The following is a 12,823-nucleotide window of genomic DNA, read 5'->3' as shown; positions in this document are numbered from 1 at the left end:
GAGAGTTGGAACCTTAATCTTTCTGGAACCAGAGGCCAGGCTGCCTTTCCGTGTAGCGCGAACAATCCCGGTGCTCCTGGCATGTTTATTACTAGTGTCCCTTCCTTTTTTCCCTTGGGAGCGATCTAATGCCAACCTTTTCTCCACTGTAGTAAAGGAGTGACAAAATCGAATGAAGAGTTTTAATTTAGCGTTTCTGTGTTTGTACATTTTCTTGAAGTTATCAGGAAAGCTCTCTTAACAGTGGCTAATTCCAGTGAACACAAAGATTTATTGTAGCAGATTTTTCTTGGAGAAACTGTTTTGATCATAGATCTTGTCTTCTTTCAGAGAGCAATTTCATTGAAACTCTCTTTCCGTTTGAAATAATTCTCTTTGTTTACGGAACTCAAAGCAGAAACAGAATCAGGGAGCTACTCCGAATGGGAATATTATAAATTTGGTGTGAAATACTCAGTATGAGGTGATTTTGAGACTTCTATATAAAAACTTCCAGTAAAAGTTGAAAATTCAGAATTGGTGTCCCGTTAAAAGGACAGAACTGAAAACATTGATTTATGTATCATCACAATAGTGTAGTTATAAGAAAGGGTGCAAGTTTGTAGAGCGAATAGAAGCAATCCAAGAAATGGCTATGAGGGAATGCCAAGAAAAGCCAGAGCATAAGGGTCATGGGGTATAGCAGTAAACTATTTTAGTTCAACAAATGGTTTGTTTTGTTTTCAACAATTTAATATATATAATTTTGTTGTTAATTGGCAATACCTTCATGTGGGAGGAAATTCAAAAGGTACAAAAAGAAATAAAGTTTCTGCCTGGCACTGAGGTAAATGTTGGGAATATAAAAATGAATGTGGTAATTCAGTGGTAGAAGTCTTGCCTGCCATGCAGGAGACGTGGTTCCATTCCTGTCCCATGCACCTCCAAAGAAACAAGCAAACGAACAAATGAAAAACTAACCACACAAAAATTCAACAAATGGTGCTGCAATAAGGGCGTACTCACATGGAAAAAGAATGAAATGAGATCCCCACCATACAGCATACAAAAAAAAAAAAAAGAATACAATCCATCTCTTGCCCTCAAGATAGAGAAATACTTAAGCAGATAATTTCATTTGGTGTGATGTGTATGGATAGAGGTATACACAGGTTGGCAACACATAGGATTGGTCTGTAAACACAAATTGAAGAAGGTGGGGGTGGTTATGGATGTTCATGAAAGGATTTCTATAGAAGATAACAGGTATGATTTTTTGTCAGGCAAGGGGACCAGTGAGGAGGCTGGTGTGATAACCCACTGGAATCACTGAGGCCCTGAACTGGTCGGTACTGCAGACATAGAAAGGGGGGAGGAATTTAAAGAAAAACAACAACAACAAAAAAAAAACACAGAAAACATTTAGTAGTAAAATCAGGTATTTATATCAAAATAATTACTTGACATCTCCATTTGGATATACACAGATGTCTCAAAATAAATACATATAGATATAGGCTCGTTATCATCACCCCAAATTTGCTCTTGCTCTTTGTACCACCTCCTAGACCCACAAGTCAGCAACTTTGTCATTGATTTCTCCCTCTGGCTCATTTCTTATAATTAATCACATAGACCTTCTGATTTTACTACTAAATGTTTTCTGTGTTTTTTGTTGTTGTTGTTTTTCTTTAAATTTCTCCCCCCCTTTCTATGTCTGCAGTACCGACCAGTACACTAGAGAGTAGTTCAAGTGTACAAATTAGTTGAGGGTACTTATGAGACAGTAGTTTAGTGTAGGGAAAGTAGGGAGTCTTTGAAACTGCTCTTGCCAAGGTCACAAACAGCTTTTTTGGATGAGGATTCTATTGGACATTTTGGTTTTCATCTTTCTTGAATTCTCAGTAGTAAATGGTATGTTGATCATTCCTTGCTTGTCTTGGCATTTCTGACTTAAGCTCCTAGTTTTCCTCTTTGGTTTCTGGGGAACTTCCTTTTCATTCTCTTGTGCTAATTTCTCCTCAGTTATCTGACTTGTATGCCTTGACATTCCTCCAGGCAGAGTCTTGGACACTCTTCTCTTTGTCTGCATAGTCTCTGTCTAGATGCATATCTTTAAAACTCTTTTTAGTGTGACGTACAATAGGATATATATTTTACTTCACAGCCCAGTATGCACATACATGTGAATTTATATAAATGCAACTGAAACAAAAATTTAATGAAACAATATTTGCCCTTCCTGTGGGCAGTAAACTCTTATATTTTGTATTCTGTTTCATGTCTGAAGCATATGACCTGCATAATCCACAATTTGAAAAATACTCTATCAGCCAAAATGTTAAATGATATCTATTTATCAGGGGCCTGATAAACTGAGAAAAAATAGTTGAATTAAATAAGTGGTTAAAGGTAGGTGTAGAGGAAATAAAGCTGGGAAAAAGGTAGAAGGAGAGGAGATTAAGGTAAGAGAACAGTTTATTCCAGTTGAGATGTTTGAGATGAAACAATTCCAGGTGGTAAACTAGCTTCAGGTTCTGACCCTGGCTAAGAAAGACTGAAAAGAAGTTAAAATGGTTACTGAAATTGAGGTCAGGGAACTGTGAAGCTAGAATGTTAGATATTGAAATTGTCTATGATGATGGTGGGACTTGGGGTAAAAAGACAATAACTAGATTTAAAAGGTACAAACACTAGGTAAAGGACCTTAATAAAGATTTAAAAAGTGATCAGGAGGTCACTAGGTAACAGCAGCCATGAAAAATACAGGGTTGCATTCCCTGGTCCTCAAAGAAAGAGTCCTATTTGTTTGTTTGTTTATTATTTATTTTTAAAGACAGAGAAGAATGTTTCAAAGGTGACACTAGGGAGCATAGAGAGTACATCTCCTTTGCTTTAAATTGTGGGACAGTAAGCTAGAAACAGCTTTCACTCTGTCAGGGGAAAATCAGAATTCTGTTAAGGCAAGGAGTTAAAGTATTTGATAAGACTGAGAATATAAGGGAGATAGCCATGAAACAGAAAGAACAGAGAAAAGATTGGGAAAGAAAGAAGACACTGGATATGTCAGAGAAGAGAAAATTTAAACCATGGTATAGGATGAGAGAACAGGAGAGACAGGTAACTACAGGGGCCTAAATTTTTTTTTTTGTAATTTTTTTATTAATTAAAAAAAATTAACAGACAAAACATTAAGATATCATTCCATTCTACATATACAATCAGTAATTCTTAATATCATCACATAGTTGCATATTCATCATTTCTAGAACATTTGCATCGATTTAGAAAAAAATAAAAAAGACAACAGAAAAAGAAATAAAACGATAACAAAAAAAAGATTATACATGCCACACCCCTTACCCCTTGCTTTCATTTACCACTAGCACTTCAACTAAATTTATTTTTAACATTTGTTCCCCCTATTATTTATTTATTTATTTATTTTTTAATTAATTAAAAAAATTAACACAACATTTAGAAATCATTCCATTCTACATATGCAATCAGTAATTCTTAATATCATCACATAGATGTATGATCATCATTTCTTAGTACATTTGCATCGATTTAGGAAAAGAACTAGCAAAACAACAGAAAAAAGATATAGAATGATAATATAGAGAAAAAAATAAAAATAATAAAAATATATATATATATAAACAAAAAAACACAAACAAACAAAAAAAACTATAGCTCAGATGCAGCTTCATTCAGTGTTTTAACATAATTACATTAAAATTAGGTAGTATTGTGCTGTCCATTTTTGAGTTTTTGTATCTAGTCCTGTTGCACGGTCTGTATCCCTTCAGCTCCAATTACCCATTATCTTACCCTGTTTCTAACTCCTGCTGGTCTCTGTTACCAATGACATACTCCAAGTTTATTCTCGAATGTCGGTTCACATCAGTGGGACCATACAGTATTTGTCCTTTAGTTTTTGGCTAGACTCACTCAGCATAATGTTCTCTAGGTCCATCCATGTTATTACATGCTTCATAAGTTTATTCTGTGTTAAAGCTGCATAATATTCCATTGTATGTATATACCACAGTTTGTTTAGCCACTCATCTGTTGACGGACATTTTGGCTGTTTCCATCTCTTTGCAATTGTAAATAATGCTGCTATAAACATTGGTGTACAAATGTCCGTTTGTGTCTTTGCCCTTAAGTCCTTTGAGTAGATACCTAGCAATGGTATTGCTGGGTCGTATGGCAATTCTATATTCAGTTTTTTGAGGAACTGCCAAACTGCCTTCCACAGTGGTTGCACCATTTGACATTCCCACCAACAGTGGATAAGTGTGCCTCTTTCTCCGCATCCTCTCCAGCACTTGTCATTTTCTGTTTTGTTGATAATGGCCATTCTGATGGGTGTGAGATGATATCTCATTGTGGTTTTGATTTGCATTTCTCCAATGGCCAGGGACATTGAGCATCTCTTCATGTGCCTTTTGGCCATTTGTATTTCCTCTTCTGAGAAGTGTCTGTTCAAGTCTTTTTCTCATTTTGTAATTGGGTTGGCTGTCTTTTTGTTGTTGAGTTGAACAATCTCTTTATAAATTCTGGATACTAGACCTTTATCTGATATGTCGTTTCCAAATATTGTCTCCCATTGTGTAGGCTGTCTTTCTACTTTCTTGATGAAGTTCTTTGATGCACAAAAGTGTTTAATTTTTTTTTTATTAATTAACGGAAAAAAAGAAATTAACACAACATTTAGAAATCATACCATTCTACATATGCAATCAGTAATTCTTAACGTCATCACATAGATGCATGATCATCCTTTCTTAGTACATTTGCATCGGTTTAGAGGAACTAGCAACACAACAGAAAAAGATATAGAATGCTAATATAGAGAAAAGAAATAAAAGTAATAATAATAGTAAAAAACAAACAAACAAAAAAAAACCCTATAGCTCAGATGCAGCTTCATTCAGTGTTTTAACATGATTACTTTACACTTAGGTATTATTCTGCTGTCCATTTTTGAGTTTTTGTATCTAATCCTGTTGCACAGTCTGTATCCCTTCAGCTCCAGTTACCCATTATCTTACCCTGTTTCTAACTCCTGCTGGACTCTGTTACCAATGACGTATTCCAAGTTTATTCTCGAATGTCCGTTCACATCAATGGGACCATACAGTATTTGTCCTTTAGTTTTTGGCTGGACTCACTCAGCATAATGTTCTCCAGGTCCATCCATGTTATTACATGCTTCATAAGTTTATCTTGTCTTAAAGCTGCATAATATTCCATCGTATGTATATACCACAGTTTGTTTAGCCACTCTTCTGTTGATGGACATTTCGGCTGTTTCCATCTCTTTGCAATTGTAAATAACGCTGCTATAGACATTACTGTGCAAATGTCCGTTTGTGTCTTTGCCCTTAAGTCCTTGGAGTAGATACCTAGCAATGGTATTGCTGGGTCATATGGCAATTCTATATTCAGCTTTTTATTTATTTATTTATTTATTTATTTATTTATTAATTATTAATTAAAAAAGAATTAACAAAACAATTAGAAATCATTCCAATCTACATGTACAATCAGTAATTCTTAATAACATCACATAGTTGCATATGCATCATTTCTTAGTACATTTGCATCGATTTAGGAAAAGAAATAAAAAGACAACAGAATAAGAATTAAAACAATAATAGAAAGAAAAAAAAAAAACAAAAACAAAAACAACCCTATACCTCACATGCAGCTTCATTCAGTATTTTAACATAATTGCATTACAATTGGGTAGTATTGTGCTGTCCATTTCTGAGTTTTTATATCCAGTCCCGTTGTACAGTCTGTATCCCTTCAGCTCCAATTATCCCTTATCTTTTTTTTTTTTAATTAACGGAAAAAAAGAAATTAACCCTACATTTAGAGATCATACCATTCTACATATGCAATCATTAATTCTTAACATCATCACATAGATGCATGATCATCATTTCTTAGTACATATGCATTGGTTTAGAAGAACTAGCAACATAACCGAAAAAGATATAGAATGTTAATATAGAGAAAAAAATAAAAGTAATAATAGTAAAATCAAAACAAAACAAAACAAAACAAAACAAAAACCTATAGCTCAGATGCAGCTTCATTCAGTGTTTTAACATGATTACTTTACGATTAGGTATTATTGTGCTGTCCATTTTTGAGTTTTTGTATCTAGTCCTGTTACACCGTCTGTATCCCTTCAACTCCAATTGGCCATTATCTTACCCTGTTTCTACCTCCTGCTGGACTCTGTTATCAAGGACATATTCCAAATTTATTCTCGAATGTCTGTTCACATCAGTGGGACCATACAGTATTTGTCCTTTAGTTTTTGGCTAGACTCACTCAGCATAATGTTCTCTAGGTCCATCCATGTTATTACATGCTTCATAAGTTTATCCTGTCTTAAAGCTGCATAGTATTCCATCGTATGTATATACCACAGTTTGTTTAGCCACTCTTCTGTTGATGGAGATTTCGGCTGTTTCCATCTCTTTGCAATTGTAAATAACGCTGCTATAAACATTGGTGTGCAAATGTCCGTTTGTGTCTTTGCCCTTAAGTCCTTTGAGTATATTCCAGCAATGGTATTGCTGGGTCGTATGGCTATTCTATGTTCAGCTTTTTGAGGAACCGCCAAACTGCCTTCCACAGTGGTTGCACCATTTGACATTCCCACCAACAGTGGATAAGTGTGCCTCTTTCTCCGCATCCTCTCCAGCACTTGTCATTTTCTGTTTTGTTGATAATGGCCATTCTGGTGGGTGTGAGATGATATCTCATTGTGGTTTTGATTTGCATTTCTCTAATGGCCAGGGACATTGAGCATCTCTTCATGTGCCTTTTGGCCATTTGTATTTCCTCTTCTGATAGGTATCTGTTCAAGTCTTTTTCCCATTTTGTAATTGGGTTGGCTGTCTTTTTGTTGTTGTTGAGTTGAACAATCTCTTTATAAATTCTGGATACTAGACGTTTATCTGATATGTCGTTTCCAGATATTGTCTCCCATTGTGTAGGCTCTCTTTCTACTTTCTTGATGAAGTTCTTTGATGCACAAAAGTGTTTAATTTTGAGGAGCTCCCATTTATTTATTTCCTTCTTCAGTGCTCTTGCTTTAGGTTTAAGGTCCATAAAACCGCCTCCAATTGTAAGTTTCATAAGATATCTCCCTACATTTTCCTCTGTTTTATGGTCTTAGATCTAATGTTTAGATCTTTGATCCATTTTGAGTTAACTTTTGTATAGGGTGTGAGATACGGGTCCTCTTTCATTCTTTTGCATATGGATATCCAGTTCTCTAGGCACCATTTATTGAAGAGACTGTTCTGTCCCAGGTGAGTTGGCTTGACTGCCTTATCAAAGATCAAATGTCCATAGATGAGAGGGTCTATTTCTGAGCACTCTATTCGATTCCATTGATCGATATATCTATCTTTATGCCAATACCATGCTGTTTTAAACACTGTGGCTTCATAATATGCCTTAAAGTCTGGCAGTGCGAGACCTCCAGCTTCGTTTTTTTTCCTCAAGATGTTTTTAGCAATTCAGGGCAACCTGCCCTTCCAGATAAATTTGCTTATTGGTTTTTCTAATTCTGAAAAATAAGTTGTTGGGATTTTGATTGGTATTGCATTGAATCTGTAGATCAGTTTAGGTAGGATTGACATCTTAACTATATTTAGTCTTCCAATCCATGAACACGGTATGCCCTTCCATCTATTTAGGTCTTCTGTGATTTCTTTTAACAGTTTTTTGTAGTTTTCTTTGTATAGGTTTTTTGTCTCTTTAGTTAAATTTATTCCTAGATATTTTGTTCTTTTAGTTGCAATTGTAAATGGAATTCGTTTCTTGATTTCCCCCTCAGCTTGTTCATTGCTCATGTATAGAAATGCTATAGATTTTTGAATGTTGATCTTGTAACCTGCTACTTTGCTGTACTCATTTATTAGCTCTAGTAGTATTGTTGTGGATTTTTCCGGGTTTTCGACATATAGTATCATATCGTCTGCAAACAGTGATAGTTTTACTTCTTCCTTTCCAATTTTGATGCCTTGTATTTCTTTTTCTTGTCTAATTGCTCTGGCTAGAACCTCCAACACGATGTTGAATAATAGTGGTGATAATGGACATCCTTGTCTTGTTCCTGATCTTAGGGGGAAAGTTTTCAATTTTTCCCCATTGAGGATGATATTAGCTGTGGGTTTTTCATATATTCCCTCTATCATTTTAAGGAAGTTCCCTTGTATTCCTATCTTTTGAAGTGTTTTCAACAGGAAAGGATGTTGAATCTTGTCAAATGCCTTCTCTGCATCAATTGAGATGATCATGTGATTTTTCTGCTTTGATTTGTTGATATGGTGTATTACATTAATTGATTTTCTTATGTTGAACCATCCTTGCACACCTGGGATGAATCCTACTTGGTCATGATGTATAATTCTTTTAATGTGTTGTTGGATTCGATTTGCTAGAATTTTGTTGAGGATTTTTGCATCTATATTCATTAGAGAGATTGGTCTGTAGTTTTCTTTTTTTGTAGTACCTTTGCCTGGTTTTGGTATGAGGGTGATGTTGGCTTCATAGAATGAATTAGGTAGCTTTCCCTCCACTTCGAATTATTTGAAGAGTTTGAGGAGAGTTGGTACTAATTCTTTCTGTAATGTTTGGTAGAATTCACATGTGAAGCTGTCTGGTCCTGGACTTTTCTTTTTAGGAAGCTTTTGAATGACTGATTCAATTTCTTTACTTGTGATTGGTTTGTTGAGGTATCTATTTCTTCTTGAGTCAAAGTTGGTTGTTCATGCCTTTCCAGGAACCCGTCCATTTCATCTAAATTGTTGTATTTATTAGCGTAAAGTTGTTCATAGTATCCTGTTATTACTTCCTTTATTTCTGTGAGGTCAGTGGTTATGTCTCCTTTTCCATTTCTGATCTTATTTATTTGCATCCTCTCTCTTCTTCTTTTTGTCAATCTTGCTAAGGGCCCATCAATCTTATTGATTTTCTCATAGAACCAACTTCTGGCCTTATTGATTTTCTCTATTGTTTTCATGTTTTCAATTTCATTTATTTCTGCTCTAATCTTTGTTATTTCTTTCCTTTTGCTTGCTTTGGGGTTAGTTTGCTGTTTTTTCTCCAGTTCTTCCAAGTGGACAGTGAATTCCTGAATTTTTGTCTTTTCTTCTTTTCTGATATAGGCATTTAGGGCAATAAATTTCCCTCTTAGCACTGCCTTTGCTGCATCCCATAGGTTTTGATATGTTGTGTTTTCGTTTTCATTCGCCTCAAGATATTTACTAATTTCTCTTGCAATTTCTTCCTTGACCCACTCGTTATTTAAGAGAGTGTTGTTGAGCCTCCACGTATTTGTGAATTTTCTCGCACTCCGCCTGTTATTGATTTCCAACTTCATTCCTTTACGATCCGAGAAAGTGTTGTGTATGATTTCAATCTTTTTAAGTTTGTTAAGACTTGCTTTGTGACCCAGCATATGGTCTATCTTTGAGAATGATCCATGAGCACTTGAAAAAACGGTGTGTCCTGCTGTTGTGGGATGTAATGTCCTATAAATGTCTGTTAAGTCTAGCTCATTTATAGTAATATTCAGATTCTCTATTTCTTTGTTGATCCTCTGTCTAGATGTTCTGTCCATTGATGAGAGTGGTGAATTGAAGTCTCCCACTATTATGGTATATGTGTCTATTTCCCTTTACAGTGTTTGCAGTGTATTCCTCACGTATTTTGGGGCATTCTGGTTTGGTGCATAAATATTTATGATTGTTATGTCTTCTTGTTTCATTGTTCCTTTTATTAGTAGATAGTGTCCTTCTTTGTCTCTTTTAACTGTTTTACATTTGAAGTCCAATTTGTTGGATATTAGTATAGCTACTCCTACTCTTTTCTGGTTGTTATTTGCATGAAATATCTTTTCCCAACCTTTCACTTTCAACCTATGTTTATCTTTGGGGCTAAAATGTGTTTCCTGTAGACAGCATATAGAAGGATCCTGTTTTTTAATCCATTCTGCCAGTCTATGTCTTTTGATTGGGTAATTCAGTCCATTAACATTTAGTGTTATTACTGTTTGGATAATATTTTACTCTACCATTTTGCCTTTTGTATTATATATATCATATCTGATTTACCTTCTTTCTTCACTCTTCTCCATACCTCTCTCTTCTGTCTTTTCGTATCTGACTCTAGTGCTCCCTTTAGTATTTCTTGCAGAGCTGGTCTCTTGGTCACAAATTCTCTCAGTGACTTTTTGTCTGAGAATGTTTTAATTTCTCCCTCATTTTTGAAGGACAATTTTGCTGGATATAGAAGTCTTGGTTGGCAGTTTTTCTCTTTTAGTAATTTAAATGTATCATCCCACTGTCTTCTAACTTCCATGGTTTCTGCTGAGAAATCTACACATAGTCTTATTGGGTTTCCCTTGTATATGATGGATTGTTTTTCTCTTGCTGCTTTCAAGATCCTTTCTTTCTCTTTGACCTCTGACATTCTAACTAGTAAGTGTCTTGGAGAACGCCTATTTGGGTCTATTCTCTTTGGGGTGCGCTGCACTTCTTGGATCTGTAATTTTATGTCTTTCATAAGAGTTGGCAAATTTTCAGTGATAATTTCTTCCATTAGTTTTTCTCTTTTTCCCTTCTCTTCTCCTTCTGGGACACCCCCAGCACGTATATTCGTGCGCTTCATATTATCATTCAGTTCCCTGATCCCCTGCTCAAATTTTTCCATTCTTTTCCCTATAGTTTCTGTTTCTTTTTGGAATTCAGATGTTCCATCCTCCAGTTCACTAATTGTAGCTTCAGTCTCTTTAAGTCTATCATTGTAGGTATCCATTGTTTTTTCCATTTTTTCTACTTTGTCCTTCACTCCCATAAGTTCTGTGATTTGTTTTTTCAGCTTTTCTGCTTCTTCTTTTTGTTCAGCCCATGTCTTCTTCATGTCCTCCCTCAATTTATTGATTTGGTTTTTGAAGAGGTTTTCCATTTCTGTTCGTATATTGAGAATTAGTTGTCTCAGCTCCTGTATCTCATTTGAACTATTGGTTTGTTCCTTTGACTGGGCCATATCTTCAATTTTCCTAGCGTGTTCTGTTATTTTCTGCTGGTGTCTGAGCATTTAATCAGTTTCCCTGGGTGTGGGACCCAGCAGGGTGAAAGATTTTCCTGTGAAATCTCTGGGCTCTGTTTTTCTTATCCTGCCCAGTATGTGGCGCTCGTGGCACTCGTCTGTCTGCAGGTCCCACCAGTAAAGGATGCTGTGGCTCCTTTAACTTTGGGAAACTCGCTGTGGGGGAGGGTCGCCAGTCGAAGCAGCTTGGGGGAGTGCTGGTCCAAATCTCCCAGCTGGCCCGGGGAGCCAAGCGTGGGGTGGGGCACCGGCCGCCACGACTTGGGGGAATGCCGGTCCAACATTACCAGCCGGACCGGGAAGCCACGTGTGTGGAAGGGACCCCGGTCGCCGGCCTCCACGGGTAGGGGACCTCGTATCCAATTCTCCCAGCCTGCCCGGGTGGCCCCGCATGGGGGGGGGGGCGCCGTCCACCATGGCTTGAGGGGACCGCCTGTCCAATTCTCCCAGCCAGCCCGGGAAGGAGGGAGGGAGGGACTCCAGCCGCCAGCCGCCCCGGCCCGGGGAAGCGTGCGCCCCTCGGGTATCTCACCGCAGCGGATTCTCCCTGCCGGCTCACCCTTTCCACAATTGGGTACGCTGTCTTTTTGGTCTCTGTCGTGGCTTTGGGAACTGTTCTGTACCGTTTCTATTTCTTTAATAGCTGTTCTGGAGGAGGAACTAAGACCCGCGTGTCTTACTAAGCCGCCATCTTCTCCGGAAGTCCCCCTACAGGGGCCTAAATTTTGGTTAGATAATAGGAAGATGAGGAACACATGCTGTAATCAATGATCTCATGGTTCTAAATGGAACATTAATGTCAAATATGAATAAAATTTGAGCAGGTTTAGTTCATTCCAAGTACCTGGAATGGCAGTTTGCAAGAAAATTCACCATGAATTAAACGTTTGAGGGAAGAGAAGAATCAAAGGAGAATTTAAAATATTTTTTTCCAAACAGTGGTTAATTGAACAAGCAATGGCCAGTAATCACAAATCTTCAGCAGCTCGCCCCATTTCACGAGGTGGAATTGGATTACTAGGAAGACCTCCTTCTGGAATACGACCCCCATCAGGAAATATTCGAGTGGCAACTGGAGTAAGTTTAAAACAAATCAATTTAATGTTTGTGTATGTGTTCTTGTAGAAGTTGAAAATCCTCTCTACTATGAGATTTTTCTTTGTTGTCCCTTTATTCTGTTAGCACATGTTCTAGTTTGCTAGCTACCAGAATGCAATATATCAGGAACGGAATGGCTTTTTAAAAGGGGAATTTAATAAGTTGCTAGTTTACAGTTCTAAGGCCAAGAAAATGTCCCAATTAAAGCAAGCTTGTAGAAATGTCCAATCAAAGGCATTCAGGGAAAGATACCTTGGTTCAAGAAGGCTGATGACGTTCAGGGTCTCTCTCTCAAGTGAGAAGGCACATGGTGAACAAAGTCAAGGTTTCTCTCTCAACTGGAAGGGCACATGGCAAGTATGGCGTCATCTTCTAGCTTTCTCTCCTGACTTTCTGTTGCATGAAGCTCTCCGGGAGGTGTTTTCCTTCTTCATCTCCAAAGTTTGCTGGCTGGTAAACTCTGCTTCTCGTGGCTATGTCATTCTCTGCTCTCTCAGAGATCTCTCATTCTCCAAAATGTTTCCTCTTTTATAGGACACCAGTAAAACAATCAAGACGCATCCACATTACCAAGGAGATTTACACCTCTGGGAGT

At 37.1% G+C, this 12,823-nt stretch overlaps 1 protein-coding gene across 5 annotated transcripts in view; it reads left to right on the top strand.

Annotated features, from left to right (window-relative positions):
- IFT74 (intraflagellar transport 74) overlaps positions 1-12,823 on the top strand; it is a 126,779-nt gene that overhangs the window by 634 nt on the left and 113,322 nt on the right. For 3 of the 5 annotated variants that reach the window (XM_077148000.1, XM_077147999.1, XM_077148001.1), the window contains exon 2: positions 12,070-12,207. The exons of the other annotated variants lie outside the window; for them this stretch is intronic. In XM_077148000.1, coding sequence (XP_077004115.1) covers positions 12,088-12,207 — 120 coding nt within the window. In that variant the 5' untranslated portion in view covers positions 12,070-12,087. The remainder of the gene's footprint in view (positions 1-12,069; positions 12,208-12,823) is intronic. 5 annotated transcript variants of the gene reach the window in all.

Source organism: Tamandua tetradactyla, chromosome 2, assembly GCF_023851605.1.
Source record: "Tamandua tetradactyla isolate mTamTet1 chromosome 2, mTamTet1.pri, whole genome shotgun sequence".
Taxonomy (NCBI): Eukaryota; Metazoa; Chordata; class Mammalia; order Pilosa; family Myrmecophagidae; genus Tamandua; species Tamandua tetradactyla.
This window is presented reverse-complemented; position numbering and strand designations above follow the sequence as displayed.